This window comes from Pholis gunnellus (assembly GCF_910591455.1).
Source record: "Pholis gunnellus genome assembly, chromosome: 16".
In the NCBI taxonomy this organism is placed as follows: Eukaryota; Metazoa; Chordata; class Actinopteri; order Perciformes; family Pholidae; genus Pholis; species Pholis gunnellus.
Window position 1 is genome coordinate 1262953 of NC_136543.1, and position 17264 is coordinate 1280216.

The following is a 17264-nucleotide window of genomic DNA, read 5'->3' on the forward strand; positions in this document are numbered from 1 at the left end:
CTTCCCTGGTCCTGTCAAGGGCGTAATGGCGTGTCACACATTTTGGAAGCTGTTATCAAGAATTACTGCCGGGATTTACCTTGAAAGTATTGTGTATTTACGTCATAAAGTAGCCAATAAAGCATACCAAACACTGCCGTTGATTTGGCTGGATTGTAGTTATTATTTAATATATAAATGTAATTAACAGTATTACTTCAAAATGGCGACTAGTTTGTCTGTCGGGGTTGTGTCGTCACCATGGTTATGAAGAGAAGTCGACGAGAACGCAACATTTTAACAATCTTCTACACCCAACAAACTCAAATAAAACGGTCAAAATATGGCTTCACACACAATATAAAGGGATTGTTTATTATACAATTTTGATATAAAATGTAACTTGATATTTCTACATTATTGCTTGATCTTTCACCTTTCACCTACAACCCCACCGGGATAGGAAAATGGCTGCCTCCTTTCAAGGGATCGCAAAGGTTCTGGGCCGTCTCTCGCCTTCCCTTTTACATCCATTACGACAGTATCAGGTAACTAGTTCATTTCACTTTGCTGTTGACATACCGATCATCCGATGAGTTTATTTGTGATCAGTGAGTACTGAGGTTTTGAAATGTTGAGGTGACAAGCCGGACGCTTCCAAAATCCTACGGTGTGCAGCAACGTAACTATCTACCAGCGACTTGTAGCCTCCGGTAAAAATGCCCCTTGTGTTGACTTTATTTAGCGTTAATAAGAGTTTGAGAATCTCTCGGCAACAACACAGACAATACTGTAGGACACAGGGGGACATTGTATGATTCTAGTAGGAAGTAATGTGCATGTTTATGGGTTGTTTAGCTTCTGTGTCCGAAAGGCAAGTCCCATTTGTACATGTGGATTTTTGCACCTGACTGATCAAATAGATTTTTTGTATACTGTAGTTTAATTTGCACTCTGTAATACGTTTGCACTCTTTCCCACTTTACACTGCAGCTACCGTTGAAAATAGTTTAATCTTATCTTATTTAGACTGACCGAAATACACAATTAAATTCAATTTATTTAGTGTAGCCCAAAATCACAAATCTGCCTCAGAGGGTTTTACGATCTGTTCACATGTGACATCGTCACATCAGAACAGGAAACATTCCTCCAAAATAAACTTAATGGGGGGGGGGCTTAGAGAGAGCAACAGAGGAGGATCCTCTATCAGGATGGACAGAAGTGTGATAGATGTCATGTCTACTGAATGAACAATATAACTATTAATAGCTGCAGTGTATATAGTAGAATGGCAATAAAAGCAGGAATGGTATCGGTAATAGTAATAGCAATGTGACTACTAATAATAGCAGTGGGTGTCCGGCAGGACTAGGGTCCAGATAAACCCACGATCCATGGAAACCTGTGAGGAGAGAAAGCACAAAGACTCCGGGGAAGAAACAAAGTTAGTAATGAGCATTAATGGGACATGAATTCATACAGAAGGAGAGAGAGGAGCTCAGTGTATCCTAGGAAGTCCCCCGGCAGTCTAGGCAAGGCAAGGCAAGTTTATTTGTATAGCACATTTCAACAACAAGGTGATTCAAAGTGCGTCACATAAAAGCATTAAAAGCATCAAAACATAAGGCAAAAGAAAAGGAGATTTAAAAACAAGAACATTCATTGAAGCATTAAAAACAGTCATTAAAACACTAAAAAGCAGCATAAGAAATAAAATACAGTAGTAAAATGCAGAAATTGTTTAATATCCTTGAATGTGGTTCAATTAAAGGCAGCAAACCGAAAAGTCTTCAGTCTTGATTTAAAGGAGCTGAGGGACTCAGCAGACCTGCAGCTTTCTGGACTTTGTTCCAGATATGTGGAGCAGAACAACTGAACGCTGCTTCTCCATGTTTAGTTCTGACTCTGGGAACAGAAAGTAGACCAGTCCCAGACCACCTAAGGGGTCGGGATGGTTCATGAGGTAGCAGCAGATCACAGATGTATTTTGGCCCTAAACCATTCAGTGCTTTATAAACCAACAGCAGCATTTTAAGGCTTATAGCAGTTTATCTAGGGGCTGGTCCAAGGCAAACCTGAGCCAGCCCTAACTATAAACCCGAGCCAGCCCTAACTATAAACCCGAGCCAGCCCTAACTATAAACCCGAGCCAGCCCTAACTATAAACCCGAGCCAGCCCTAACTATAAACCCGAGCCAGCCCCAACTATAAACCCGAGCCAGCCCCAACTATAAACCCGAGCCAGCCCCAACTATAAACCCGAGCCAGCCCCAACTATAAACCCGAGCCAGCCCCAACTATAAACCCGAGCCAGCCCTAACTATAAACCCGAGCCAGCCCTAACTATAAACCCGAGCCAGCCCTAACTATAAACCCGAGCCAGCCCTAACTATAAACCCGAACCAGCCCTAACTATAAACCCGAGCCAGCCCTAATTATAAACCTGAGCCAGCCCTAACTATAAACCTGAGCCAGCCCTAACTATAAGCCTGAGCCAGCCCTAATTATAAACCTGAGCCAGCCCTAACTATAAACCTGAGCCAGCCCTAACTATAAACCTGAGCCAGCCCTAACTATAAACCTGAGCCAGCCCTAATTATAAACCTGAGCCAGCCCTAACTATAAACCTGAGCCAGCCCTAACTATAAACCCGAGCCAGCCCTAACTATAAACCCGAGCCAGCCCTAACTATAAACCCGAGCCAGCCCTAACTATAAACCCGAGCCAGCCCTAACTATAAACCCGAGCCAGCCCTAACTATAAACCCGAGCCAGCCCTAACTATAAACCCGAGCCAGCCCTAACTATAAACCCGAGCCAGCCCTAACTATAAACCTGAACCAGCCCTAACTATAAACCTGAACCAGCCCTAACTATAAACCTGAGCCAGCCCTAATTATAAACCTGAGCCAGCCCTAATTATAAACCTGAGCCAGCCCTAACTATAAGCCTGAGCCAGCCCTAACTATAAACCTGAGCCAGCCCTAACTATAAACCTGAGCCAGTCCTAACTATAAGCCTGAGCCAGCCCTAACTATAAGCCTGAGCCAGCCCTAACTATAAACCTGAGCCAGCCCTAACTATAAACCTGAGCCAGCCCTAACTATAAGCCTGAGCCAGCCTTAACTATAAACCTGATTCAAAGAGGAAAGTCTTCAGCCTCCTCTTAAATGTGCTGAGTGTGTCTGCCCCCCGGACTGAAGCTGGTTCCACAGAAGAGGATCTTGATAACTGAAGGCTTTGGCTCCCATCCTACTTTTTACGACTCTAGAACCACAAGTAACCCTGGATTTAGGGAGCGCAGCTCTCTAGTAGGGTAATATGGTACTATAAGCTCCAAAAGATATGATGGTGCTGACCAATTTCCAGAGTTCATGGTTTCCTCCTCCAAGTGCATCATGGGAGAAGCGCCACATAGCAGCCACACGGTCTTTGTAGGTGAGAAGAAGGATTTTAAATTCTCTTCTAGATTTTACAGGGAGCCAGTGCAGAAGCTAATACATGCATTTACTCATTTTGTGATGATGGCAATGCTGAGATCATTTTCTTTTGCATTCAGTCGTGTCTGCAGAGGCTGCCTGTCGGATCCTGCCCGGGTCTCTCTCCATTTGTATCTCCACGTCGCTTGTTCTGCAAAGCAGCATTGCTCCAGGATGAGGATGCTGCTGAGGCTCTCCTCCGCTACAAGGACAGACCCTGGGATTATCTGGAGAGTGAAGGTACCTAAAAGAAACTCAAGTCTCATCTCCCGTCCTTGTACTTTGTTTTATAATATATTCCTTTCCCCTGACAGAGTATATTGAGAGGTATGGGACCAATCCAGTATGGGCAGGCTACAGGAGGAACCACAAAGGTGGCATTCCCCCACAGAAGACACGCAAGACTTGCATTGTAAAATGTCTATTTGAATCCATTGGTTCCATGCATCACATCTGTCATGTTAAGGGAAGTCCCCTAAACACTGGTTCTGTTTCTGTAGAGAGGAGACAAGATATGTGGAAACCCCTGTCCAGTTTGTCGGGATCCAAACGTTCTAATCCACCATCAGGTGGGTCAGCATCTCAGTCCCACTGGTTTTCTCACCGCACATCAAACACATTGTGCTGTTCTTGATCTTTCACTGCTGAAGTGTGTCTGGAGGCTTTTATTCTAACCAAGCACTGCACCTGCTCATTTAACTGATTTATTTGCAAACAAATAAATACATGTTTGATTTGTCTGTAGCATTTGAATAAGGAGCATCTGGCTGCTTAAATGGAGAGTTTATAAGAAGTAGCAGCCTACGTTGTTAGACAGCACATAGACAGAGCCTCAGCCTCAGCTCATCCTGTGCTACAGTTGAAACAGGAGTCGTCCATTCTTGTGGCTTTGACTTCATTGATTTTCTGAGCTGACCAGGCACATTTCCATTCAATAGTAATAAATAAAGACAAGTGAGAAAGGAAGTAAAACTTTTTTATCATGTCAAAACATGTGGCATCAGCCATCCAGTGTTCAAGCTTTGCACCATAATCAGGACACAAATATCTATATTGAAGTCAAAAAATCTCAAATTGTACATCAGCCATATTATGTTTTTTCTTAAACACATAACACACTTAATTTGAATAAGGATCCTCCAATGCGGACATTAAATAATGCAGACCAATATATTTAGTGAGCAGGTTGTTTTGCAGCATAAAGGGAAAGAAGTTAAAAAGTTACGCACATAACAGAAACACATCTCTGACAAGCTAACTAGGACCTCAACTAACAACTGTCATTGATCATGGAGAATCAAATGTATGTCATTTATTTAGCAATTTAAAGGCAAACAGCTTTTGCATCAAACTGCTTCACAAAGACAGACATATACACACGTACAAGCATAGAGACATACTGTATATATATGTATATATGCATACAGTGTGTAAATAAAGTAAGCTTTAAAAACAGGTTAGACACAGTTCACAGACTAACAGCAGCCAAACTGTTCCAAAGTGGAGAAGCTGCTACAGAAAAAGCCAATCGACCCAATTCTTTCTCCATTTATGGATAAGTCAGATAATTGTGAAAGATCCAAGGTGATGTCTTCAGTCTTAAAACTAAATATTTTCAATTTACGTCATAGAAGAGTAGAGAGAATTGGAACCTGTGATTTATTTTTTATTATTCAATTGTTGCCAATTAGATTTCTGTTAACCAACTGATTGATTAATCATGGAATGGTGTCGGCTCTAAAGCTGATGTCTGCTCAGTCTGCTCAGTCAGGCTCTGCCCTGTTTGCTTTGGTCCAGTATCACTTCAAACCAATTCTGTTTGGAGTAACGACATACATTTACTCAAGTACTGTTCTTTAGTGCAGTTTCCACTGACTTGTACTCTATTTCCATTTGATGCCTAATACTTCTACCCCAGTGCTTTTAAGAGACACATATTGTACTTTTTACCCCACTACATTTACTTTTCAGATTTATATTTTACATAAAAATCATATGCTAATCTCCTAAAATACAGTTGATTGTTAAAATGAAGCCAGCTGTTCCCATCCGTTTGGCTTTGTGACCTGATCTAAAGTCAGGGCCTGTTAACATGTTTCAGATGTCTGAGTTATTTGTTAGTGACTGACCGTCCAAACTTCAACTATAGCCAGCTAACATGTTAGCCAGTTTCACAATTGTATGCATTGTGTGATTTGAATTGGCAGGCTCATAAGAAGCAAAGGGCTGAAGCTGGTGAACAGCTGATATCGGCTATAATCTCTGAATCTTAACATGATGTTGAAACAAACAGAACCACATTCCACACCACTGGCTGATAGCTGACTTCAATAACTTTATTTTTTTTAAAAACATGCGCATCGTAGCCGTGCGCTTCTTACAGCACCGTCCTGCAGGTGACAGCGTTCTCAAATTGGGGATGTTTGCAGTGAGAGCGCCCAGGGCCTCCGTAATATTGGCAGTAATGAATTAGCTTTCTTTCTTGTTGAATTCATTGATCAATCATATAAACACCTACATGTATCCTCTTCTGCAGAATGTGAAACTGTTGCAACAGTTCATTAGTCCCCACACTGGATTGGTGTATGATCCCACTCGAACCGGTAGGTCCTAAACATGAGCACGTACTGATGCATCAGGGTGTCCAGTGGATCATGTAGTGTTTGTTCTGTCTCCAGGTGTGTGTATGAAACAGCAGAAGAAGCTGCATGAGGCAATCAACACAGCAAGAGATCACGGTACGTAGGTCAACACGAGACCTGAAAGGACAGTGGGATGTTCTGAGATGGGGCTGTACGGAACTGGTCCGGCTCAAGTACAGCTGTGGACGTGTTTAAGTGTACGTTGTATTTAGAATATTTGTACCGCTTTGCCGTGCTGTCAGACAGCTCCCTCTGACGGAGAAATAGAGTAGTTATATGATCCATCCGTGCTCTCGTTAAAGCCAAAGAACTCCATTGACAAGTCATTTCACCTGGAGTTGCTGGTGTATTGTCTGGTTATTGTGCGACTTTGGTGAACCGAACTTACCCTTTGAAACAAGTCTCACTAAGCTTTAAAGCTGTGAGAATATTCACTATATCAACTAATCGATTCTTTGAAACAGTACTCCTGTAGTAGTGGAGTGGAGAAGTAGATCACACAACACCTGGAAACATCACAACTGTCCCTTTAAGGACTTCTGTTTTCTGAACACTGTTTTAATTGGACATAAAATGAGATAGAATTTACCAAGTCCCCAGTACAACCCAATGTGATTTTGACCTTCAGCATAGCTACGATAGGACCCCGAAACAGAAATGAGTTCACAACCGACTCAGGTGGGATGGGAAGTGTTTAAGATCTCAGCGGTATTGATTACCTGTGGACCCCTAATATTCACAGAACCAGTCAAATATTATCTCTGTTCCATGTATGACAGAAACACCCTGTGTCCTCTTCCAGGCTTTCTTCCCTTTCAGATTCCATATGTGGAATTTTCAGGAGAGGACTACTCCAATTCCCATGATGCTGTGAGGTCAACACCACCTCCCCAGTCGTTGACCTCTGGTGAAACCTGGTATAAGTGGTACAGTGAAATAACACCTGATGAGAATGAAGTGGCTAAAGTGAAGAAGACATACAAGGCTTACTTAAAGTGATGAAGACTCCAGAACCCGATCATGTTGTAATGACTGTAACTAAGTTACTTTGGTTTGCTGACCATGTAAATGTCCTACTGGTATGCAAATACAAATGGCACAATAAAACAATGAAAATTGATTTATTTTATTGTTTGGCTTTAGGAGATCATAACCACAGATATTTAGTAGACTTCCCTCTATTTCTAGAAATGAACAGTAGGAACTCCAGGAAGAGGCTTTTATTATCAGCGTTGCTCTGAGACACATGCGACTGGTCCCAGCTGGTGTGTACGCAGCACAGAGTGATCATGGGTTGACCTTGTTGACCATGGTCTCTCCCAGAGACTCCAGCACCTCCCGCTTGTAATCGTCAAAGTCTCCATCGATCTGGTTGACCGACCTGTCTTCCACTACCCACATCTGGCACTGAGTCTCCGTGATGAGCCGGGCATCGTGACTCACGATGATCACAGCTGGACAACAAGAGACAGATTGTTAGCTCTCGGAGAAAGTACACGGACAGTCAAAATAAAGCGTTTTTGGCTTACTATTGCAAAACCTTGTCATTCATCGGACTTAATGGGAGTACTTTTTACGACTACTTTTCACTGTTTTTTTCTGTTTAGGCTTCCATAAGTAACAGCTGATCAGTAACAGGACATGTCAGCAGAGACATGTCCTGTAGAAAGAGTGTCTCCATTACAGAGTTAGTCCACCAGAGCACACTGACCCTTTAACAGCCTCATGTAAGGGACCCCAATCACAAATATGTGTCAATGTATATCAGACGATATTATCATCCGTCTTTAACCGGTCAGTCAGGCTCTAAAGTGCCTACATTGTTAATCAAGCCATCACTCAAACTTCTAACAATAAAGGAGCATTCTTGTCTCATTTGTGGTCTGACAAACATTACATTTAGTTTTTGAATGACATTTTTGGCGGAAGTAAGAACGGTGCATGCTGTAATGATAAATGTCAGGTGTTGTGAATGATGTGTGTCTCCCACCCTTGAGGCCACTTTTCTTTCAGAAACTAAATGAAGAAACTCCTAGTCAGTGTTACACAGGAGCATCTTGGTTGCATGTCGAACCTTTAATTTGTGTTTCCTCCTACTTCCCATACATTTCACTACAATATGATAATCCACTTGTACATCAGCCAATCTGGGGAATGTTATGATTATTAGAGTAGATCCTTGCTGGTGGACACCTCATGTGTCTCCTCTTACCTCCTTTATATTCATTGATGGCCTCTGATAAGGCATCGATTGACTCAATGTCCAAATTGTTGGTGGGTTCATCCTAGGAGAAAAGCAGCAGCTGGTCAGTTGGTAAGTCAGGTAGAACATCAGTAGTGTGTATAAAAGGCTCAGTGAATCTCACCAGGATCAGCACATCAGGCTGACGACAGGACAGTTCAGCAAACACTACTCTGGCTTTCTGCCCACCTGTTTGGAGAGAATTCCAGAAAACTATGTTAGAAAATGTCTCCTTCCTGTCAGCCGACAGAAAATGTCATGTCGTGACGCTTCATATAAGTACCGGACAGTTTAGAGATCTGAATGGTGTGGGCGTGGCTCTCCAGGCCAAAGCGTCCCAGGCACTTCCTGCCATCCTGGTAGGGAAGGTTGAAGTTCCTCATTAGATACTCTGTGGCGGTCTCCTCCATGTTCAGCTGATCAGCATACTGCTGGTTAAAGAAGCCCACTTTCTGCAAGCAGACAATAGACCAGAGTTACAACTCTGCTCATTTACCAGAATCACACTGTGTACGGTAACACACCACATTCAGCAGTCTGTTCCTGTCAGAACAGGGCACCATGCCATACAATCAGCAGACAGTTGCTAGGACTGTCACAATCATGACCAATTATTATTATTATGATGTGTAATAGATAGGTTTAAGCCCACCACCCTCCCTCTGGTTCTTCAACATGCTCTGCAGGCCCTTGTTTGAATCTTATCCGCCTGGCTCTAACCCAAAGCCGCTAAACAGCCTCCAGCGAGCCCCACTGTGCTCTGCTGCTCCTCCACCATGTTAAATGTTATGCACCTCCCGTCATGTCAAATTCCTTGTATGTTCATACCATGGCAATAAACGGTTCTGGTTCTGATAGACCCACTCGTGTTCGTGTGGTGTGTCAGAGAGCTCCAGCGTTCTCACAGCGGGGTCTGTGAGCCTGAACTGGCCGAGTGGCTAGCCATCGACCCCCAAAGGGACAAGCTTAAAAACTATGGGGCACATTTTCGGTCCTCCAACATTTGTTTGGAAGATTGGCAATATTCAGAATCTATATCCTCTCTTCGGACTATGGCAACAAAAAGGTGAGCTGCCATGGCTGAGTCACTCTTCCCCAGCTTATCTAGGTCAAAGCGCCGGTTAGCATCATAGCTAGGCTAACATTAATGTACTGGGTAGACACTGAGCCTTCGAGCACAACATGCGAGCCGTGATGACGCCATTTTCTGACACACCCACCCCACAGTGGCTTCACTACGGCGAGCGCAAACAGCGCTTTACTACGCAAACAGCGCTTTACTACGCAAACAGCGCTTTACTACGCAAACAGCGCTTTACTACGCAAACAGCGCTTCACTACGGCGAGTAAACTCTTAACAGCGTGGTACGCGTGTGAAGCGGGGCTGTTCGCAATAATGTGGTGAGTCATTCTCTCTCTCCCCCTCTCTTTGAATGGTGTGAGCATGTGGAAATAAATACTGTATTCAAGAGACATACTTTAACAGGAAGTTACTCACCAAGCGATGATTTTTCCTCATCTCACCTTTAGACTAAAAAAAGAAACATCCAGTTACCTCACTGGTACATATATTTGAGTGAAATTCAAATGTTTGCATATCTACATACTTACAGGATTTAATTTCCCAGTGAGCAGCAGCAGCAGGGTACTCTTTCCAACACCATTGGGTCCAACTATACAAACTAAAGGAAGGAGGTCAGGTCAGCAGAAGATTGGAAGATCAACTCATCTTTTTCTGCCATTAACAATATAGTAACTACCGAGTGCCTCCATGTTTATTTCGGTTTAACCCTTGTGCCTCACTCTGAAAAAAGATCCTCTGGTGTAACTAACACATGTTCATTCATTCTTTGGAATTTTAACCATTTAAATGCCAATGTCTGTTTACATAATGCAACTCTTTTATTTGAAAAACAAAAAAAACATTTGTTTCCATATACTAAATGCCGGGGAGATTATCAGAGTCACAAAAACATGCAAATCATATGTCAATGATTTGAGACAACAGTCATTTTGAGGAAATATGTTTTGAATATTGTCAGATAAAAAAACAACAACCTCCCTCTTGAGCACCAGACAAAGGACTTGTCTCTGTTCTTGTCTTGTCAGACCTTAGTGCTGCGTTCGACACCATTGACCATTACGTCCTATTACAGAGATTAGAACATTTGATTGGTATTAAAGGAACCGCACTAATTAGGCCATTTCCACACTACTCCGTTTCCATTTGAAAACACATATGTTTTGCAACGTTTACACTGAGCGTCCACACTACGCCGGAGTTTTCGAGCACCGAAAACGGAGGAGTTTGAAAACGCTCCTGAGGACGGATACGTTTGAAAACGTCGGAGTTGCGTCTTCGTGTGGATGGTCGAAAACGGATACGTTTGGAAACGATGACGCCCACACCTGTGTTCGCTACTTGATTGGTTCTTAACAGTCATGACGTGTCATCACACTCCTATCACGTGACCCGTACCTCGAAGATCACAAACAACAACATTGATTATCGATCGACTACCAGGTTCATTTATTATGGACAACTGATTACAAGCGTCGCTGACCTTGTTGTCTTTACTAGCAGCTGTTCAGTTAAAGTCTGCATTATTACGGAGGAAGCAGCTGTTAATGGAGCGATTAGTGAGCGGCGTGTCCAGCGGCGTTATCAGACCTACGGAGCAGACGTCTGAAGTCATGTTAGCGGCTTTGGGGAGGACGGACACAAAACGGAGGACTTTTCTGTCCTTATTAATGCAAATTTTTTGTGCTAACTATTGTGAAGTCTGCAGATAAAATGTAAAGGAACAAAATATGAAATGCTCTCCAGTAGGACAGAGACTTCAGACACCAGCAGAGCTACGAGTGAGAACAACGACGAAACCGAGGAAACGAGTGAGAGACGTGTGTTGACCCCATGTATGGACCCATAATCTAGTAAACCTTTATGTGCAAGTGTTGATTTAAAAATAAATTTGATGTGTGAGAGAGAGATAGAGCAAGACCCGCAGCGCTGTACTTCCTGTTTACACCGGCATGCCCAGTGTACGTGAAGAGTCATGTGATATTTGTTTTCAGGCGTTTTAGTCTGGACGGAGATCATTTCGATAACGGTGCTGAAACGCTGTGTGGACGGAGATCGTTTTTGTTTTAAAACGAAAATGTATTAGTGTGGATGTTGCCTAAGCTGGTGTAAGTCCTATCCTCAGATCGATCTTAGATTGTATACGTAAACGATGAAACCTCGATGAAGACCAGCGTTAGTCATGGAGTTCCACAAGGTTCTGTGCTTGGACCAATTTTATTGACCTTATATGCTTCCCTCAGACAATATTATCAGAAAACACTCTATGAACTTTCATTGCTATGCAGATGATACTCAATTATATCTATCGATCAAGCCAGATGAAACCAATCAGACACTGATGATCTTTTTTTCAACCAAAAATGCTTTGCGCTGGTTAGGGGGTACTTGGCTGAAAAAATATTTCACAGGGGGTACATCACTGAAAAAAGGTTGAGAACCACTACTGTAGACGACGTCAGAAATCTATCTAGCAGCACTAACGGCTTCCACAGTCTGCAGCTGGGACTGCTGCGCAAGGCTACTGTGAGACTGACCGCCTGCGAGTACTTTGGGACGGCGGAGGGGCTCACGGCAGCAACCGCTGCTCGTTGAGGACAGTCACTGCAGAACGATACGTGCTTTCACGTCAGAGTCTCGAAAGTCGCCAAGAGGATTTGGAAACTCGCCAGATTTAGCGAGAAAGTTGTCAATTTGGCAACACTGGGCGAGCCAACATCAACGTTACTGTGCAAGGCAGAAGTAGCAGACCAGAAGCGATCACACTCCTGTGACCAATCCTGCTTTAGACAGAGGTTAGGACCTCCCACCTCATTAGCATACAGACACATTAATAAATAAATGTAGGTGAACAGAAATGTAGAAATATATATATGATATGTATTTCTTTATGTACCGTTTTATTATCAACTTTTATTTATTTATCTATACATTAATTTATTTATTTCCATATATATTTCAGCATTTATTTATCTATACATTTATTAATGCATTTATTTATTTATACTCAAGTCATAATCGGTCCTCCATACCTGACAACATGTAGTGTTAAAGCGCTTTGAGTGGTTGGAAGACTAGAAAGGCGCTATACAAGTACAGACCACATCATTTCTGCTGCATACATTTGCTGCAGTGCTCCATAATACAGCAGCAATGCCCCTAGTGGAAACCAGGACAATAGCATGTATTTGCCTCATAAGGCAAACATGAGAAAATGACTCAATCTGGAAGAAAATAGAAAAATAAATATTTCGAAGCCAGTTCCTACATTGAAAGCAATGATATAATATAATTAGGGCTGTGAAATGATTACAAATTGTAATCAAATTAATCACAGGTTTCTGTGGATTAATCATGATTAATCACATATTACCGATTTTTGTCATTATTGTGCGTCTTTGCGGTGCTTTGATGCTCGAGTCCCCCGTTGCCACTCGCAAAACTTCCCCTCGTCCTCAACAATATTAATCGGTCTACAGCTTTTTGCAATCCATTTGGCAACTGTGCTAGTCAACTTGTCACAGGCAGACTTAGTGAGGGAACTACGTTGTTCAGTGAGGGTGGTTTGGCGCATTCCACTTAAACTCCCCTCACCGACCAACGCATGCGTCGCGTGGAGATGGTACTTTAGGCTGGTAGTGCTACGGTGAAACCATAACGTCTTCCCGTTTACATTTACGCCCCTTTTCCTCGAGGCGGGAATTGCCCCCTCTCTACGGCAACGCTGATGGGACATATCTTCATCACCAGAAAGGACAAACATGAGACAGTCTGTTACATGTGTTTGTTTGGATAGCAGCTAACGTCTGACTGCATTAGAGATGTTTTGATTGAGACCTGTATGCTTTTGCTTCGATTATTGTTGTGTCACCTTCGTGATCTTAATGTTTTGGATATATCCTTCCACTGCATATTGCAGTCCCTTTGCCTTGATCCGGAGAATATCGCGGAGATATTACTCCAAAAAGTATCACTGACACTGACAGATATAGCGCTGGTCCCCGTCCTCGCCATGCTTTAGGGTTGACAGTCCTGGGAGTTTTGTCGACGTAGCAACAGTAACTAAGGGGGCGAACGGTCAATTGTGGGTATATTGGAAGCTCATTCTGCGCATACGTTAAAAAACGAATTAATCCTGTAATTTAATCATAACGCGTTAACGCGTTATTTTTCACAGCTCTAAATATAATGTATGCTTTTATATTGTGATGACAGTGGGATAAAAAATGTGGATTTAAAATGATTCAATGGGGACATTTTTGTGTCCGTATTTTGGCTACAGAGTTCATCAGACCTTTTATAGTAGCGGACATTGAACTTAAAAAATTCAGAAAAACACTCAAAACTTTACCAAACGTCATAAAATGAAAAATGTTAAAGCCAAAAAGGTCCCGAGTGAGGCACAAAGTGTTAAGCTACTAAATCAACTTCCTCCACCAACATATAAGTACACAACGATGTTCTCAACGTTGGTCTCAACAAGGTAGAAGCAGCATACTTACTCCTGGAGTCCATGTCGATTCCAAAGTCCACGTTTTTGAAGAGAGGCTTCTGACCCCCGTAGTCAAAGTCAACACCTGCAGAGGAGAGAGACACAGCGCTCACTTCACTGCAGGGTATTACTCTGTGTTGTATCTATGTTGTGTATCACTGATTCTTATCATGTGTCCTGTCTTCTTCTCCAAGGTCAGCGTCAAAATAGATTTCCAATTCTTGATTATGTGTTCGTCTGTGACATTTGTCAACACTGTCATTCCCTTTAGTGCTGATTGATGAATGGTATTTTCATCGTCATAGTGATATCAACATGCGTGATGAGTTAAAGTAGACCTGTATGGAGCCAAATCCAGGCCAATAGTTTTGATCATTTGAAAACAAAAATTTTAACCTGAAAGAATAAAAATTAGTTAATGAAAGTTTTTTTTTGGGTTGAATATAATTTTTTATTGAGTCGTGGAATTGTTTTGAATAAAATATTTATTTAAATTTTTCACTTTCATATATATTTTGATATTTGAGGTCAGATTTGATATTTTCAGCGCGAGAATTATGATTCAACACTCTATACACCATATTCACGTGAATGCAGTGGGGAAAAACTCTGAGCTCAGCTATCCTGAGGGAAACTTCGGAGTCGAACTGTCACCAGGGCGGGGATCGGCTCACGGAAAATGCGATGTCGGCAACCCACCCGACCCATCTTGAAACACGGACCAGGGGTGAAGCAAACCCTGTGAAGGACTAATCGAACCAGTAGCTGGTTCCCGCCGAAGTTTCCTTCAGGATAGTGGGCACTCAGTTTTTTCCCCACATTTTCACGTGAATATGGTGTATAGAAAGCGTTGAATCAGAATTCTCGCGGTGCCTACGTTGCCTGAAGGCTGAGGAAGGTCGTCAGCCTTCTTTGTTATGCTGTCACTCATGATGACACGCCCCTCTCAGTTGATGCCACACCCCCCACACCAGAGCAGGGTCAAAAGTCTGAACTGAAAAAAAAAAGACCTCAAATATCAAAATATGAAAGTGAAAAATTAAAATAAATATTTTATTCAAAACAATTCCAGGACTAAATCAAAATTAGTCAACCCAAAGCATTTCATTTACTTATTTTTTATTTTGAATACATTACTGTATTTTTGAATGTTCATGACCAAAACCTGAACTTTCAGGTTCATTTTTTTTTCAAATGATCAAAACTATTGTCCTGGATTTGGCTCCATAGACGAGGACTATTTATTTTATTGACATGTTAGATTTGTTTCTTGTGAGATATTAATGACTGTATGATGTGACTTTGCTGTTGTAACCATAACTGTTGCTGTTCTAGAGCCTAGTTATGTTGAAAATATTCCATTCTAATCCTGTTCTGAATTTACAGACAGCCGGCTGATGGAGGAAATGTACAGCTAATATGCACACTTCAATATTTGTTTATTTATGGCAAGTCATATTGTCATCACAATATTATCGCACATCTCAGATTGACCTAATTCCTCCATCATGACTGAAGGTTCATCTAACCAAACCATGTCGTCAGCCCTCACCTGTGTGTTAGCTCACTGGTCACCTGCTCTACTGGAACATGTGCAGCATTGAGCTGCTGCAACAGTGTCGGTGTTCATAGTTCTTACTGTGTAGTCCCAGTATGGGCGGTGAGAGAGGAGGTGGGTTGGGGAAGGTGAACTTGACGGTGTACTCTTTAGGCCTCTTCAGCAGCTCAGTGGCATCCTGGCTCTCCTCCTCCTGACCTCCCTTCTTCTTGCCTTTCTGCTGCTTTCTGGTCAGGGCCTCCTTAGTTTGCTTCTCCTGAGAGGAAACATTGAGACAAACTGCTGTTAGTCGTACAAAACAACGAGACAGGATGGATGGATAAAGCACTGGTTTAACTGAGAATGGAGAGGTTTGACACACACCACATCTTGATGCGAGTCCACAGTTTTATGTTGTACATTTGCTTAAGACATGAGGACCTTATAAGCATGTTTCAACAGTGACTACTGTAACAGAGTGAGAAAAGTCTGGTTCACTTTGTCTCAGCTTTAGAAAACTGAATACTCACAGCCTGTTTGGTGGACTTGCCACCAGCCTTCAGATCTTTCAGTTTCTTCTCCTGCTTGTCATACTGTTTCTGCAGTTCTTTCTGCTTCTGCACATACATCTTCTTGAAGGTCACTTAAAAAAAGCAAAGTAAACCAAAAAACACCGTGAGTAATGTGTGTGTCTCACTCTGTCTAACCACAACGCTAACCCAGTCCTGTCCTAACTCAGTACAACAAGCAGCAAGAAGACAGATTTCAACACAGATATAGAAAATGAAGTCGCTCAACAGATTGACTTTCAGATCCATTAGATCTGAAGGTAGACATTAATAATGAAGTCAGATCAGTTGTTAATGAAGGCACACAGAAGGATTCACATATATATTTTGTATAGACAAATGACTCTCCAAAAAATATCTATAAATGAACACAAAAATAGTTAATATATATATATATATATATATATATATATATAAATGTAAACAGATACACAAATGAATTAATGTAATTTTCAACCAATCACATGAGTGACCTTATGATCTTACATCATGCACAGGGTGGAAAGGATGGAACTCTCCAGACAGCAGTGTCGATGGTACAGTTAACTCTTTGGATCAGAGGAGTTCAGCCTGTATTAGTTTGATAGACTAGTAATATGACAGCTGAGTATTGTACCCTGCAGCATTAGCAAATCTTGGCTAATGCTAACATTAGCATAGCTATGTTTGTGTGCCAGATGATGGTCTTTCCTTCAACATTGTGGGTGTAACCGTCGATCCAGTAGCTGTATCACTTTGTTTGGATTGTTTGGAGGATCCTTACAGACTAACCCGCCCACGTTTGGTTTCAACACTTGTTATCAGATGTTTGGACCTTTTCCCCGGAGCTAGCTGTCTGAGCTATTTCCAGGAGATTCCTTTCCATCACGCTCCCTACATGAGTATGACAGAGGATACCCTCATTTGTTGAAAATGGAGTAGAAATCTGATTGGCTACAAACAATTTCCTGCAAGTGACGTCAGAAGAGTCTAAAAAAACCCAACACACATGCAGTGAAGTTCCCACATGACAAGTAGTTTGTAAATGCAGCTTCAACTGTTTGTATATAAATTAGTGCTGGGCAAGTGGACTTAGGACCCAGGGGAATGTAGGTGAAGGAAACAGGAAGAGAAGGGAGAGACGCCACACAAACAGCTGTTCACCGCTGCTGCCTGCTGGTGGGCCAGCTGGTTCTTGTTTAAAATGTCCGCTTAATAATAATAATAATAATACAAAAAACTGTTAACGCGCGATAAAATAA

The 17264-nt window shown here is 42.1% G+C and overlaps 2 protein-coding genes across 3 annotated transcripts in view; one reads left to right on the forward strand and one right to left on the reverse strand.

Moving 5' to 3' along the window:
• Positions 1-441: 441 nt before the first annotated feature.
• mrps18b (mitochondrial ribosomal protein S18B) lies at positions 442-7115 on the forward strand. The gene is made up of 7 exons (XM_079175857.1): positions 442-527; positions 3541-3700; positions 3775-3872; positions 3961-4029; positions 5997-6063; positions 6139-6198; positions 6905-7115. Exons 1-7 carry the CDS (start codon positions 447-449, stop codon positions 7099-7101), a joined length of 732 nt encoding a protein of 243 aa, XP_079031983.1. The 5' UTR covers positions 442-446; the 3' UTR covers positions 7102-7115.
• Positions 7116-7307: 192 nt separating this feature from the next.
• The window catches only part of abcf1 (ATP-binding cassette, sub-family F (GCN20), member 1), a 32239-nt gene continuing 22282 nt past the window's right edge, over positions 7308-17264 (reverse strand). For both annotated transcript variants that reach the window (XM_079175856.1, XM_079175855.1), the window contains exons 16-24: positions 15985-16097; positions 15557-15731; positions 13928-14002; positions 9956-10026; positions 9843-9875; positions 8628-8796; positions 8469-8533; positions 8315-8387; positions 7308-7556 (exon numbers count right to left, since the gene is read on the reverse strand). In XM_079175856.1, the coding sequence (XP_079031982.1) occupies positions 7390-7556; positions 8315-8387; positions 8469-8533; positions 8628-8796; positions 9843-9875; positions 9956-10026; positions 13928-14002; positions 15557-15731; positions 15985-16097 (941 nt within the window). In that variant the 3' untranslated portion in view covers positions 7308-7389. The remainder of the gene's footprint in view (positions 7557-8314; positions 8388-8468; positions 8534-8627; positions 8797-9842; positions 9876-9955; positions 10027-13927; positions 14003-15556; positions 15732-15984; positions 16098-17264) is intronic.

Coding starts and splice junctions, on each gene's coding strand:
- mrps18b (XM_079175857.1), top strand. CDS start 447: ATGGCTGCCTCCTTTCAAGGGATCGCAAAGGTTCTGGGCCGTCTCTCG. Junction 528..3,540: donor ATCCATTACGACAGTATCAG/GTAACTAGTTCA, acceptor TTTTGCATTCAG/TCGTGTCTGCAGAGGCTGCC. Junction 6,199..6,904: donor CAACACAGCAAGAGATCACG/GTACGTAGGTCA, acceptor GTCCTCTTCCAG/GCTTTCTTCCCTTTCAGATT.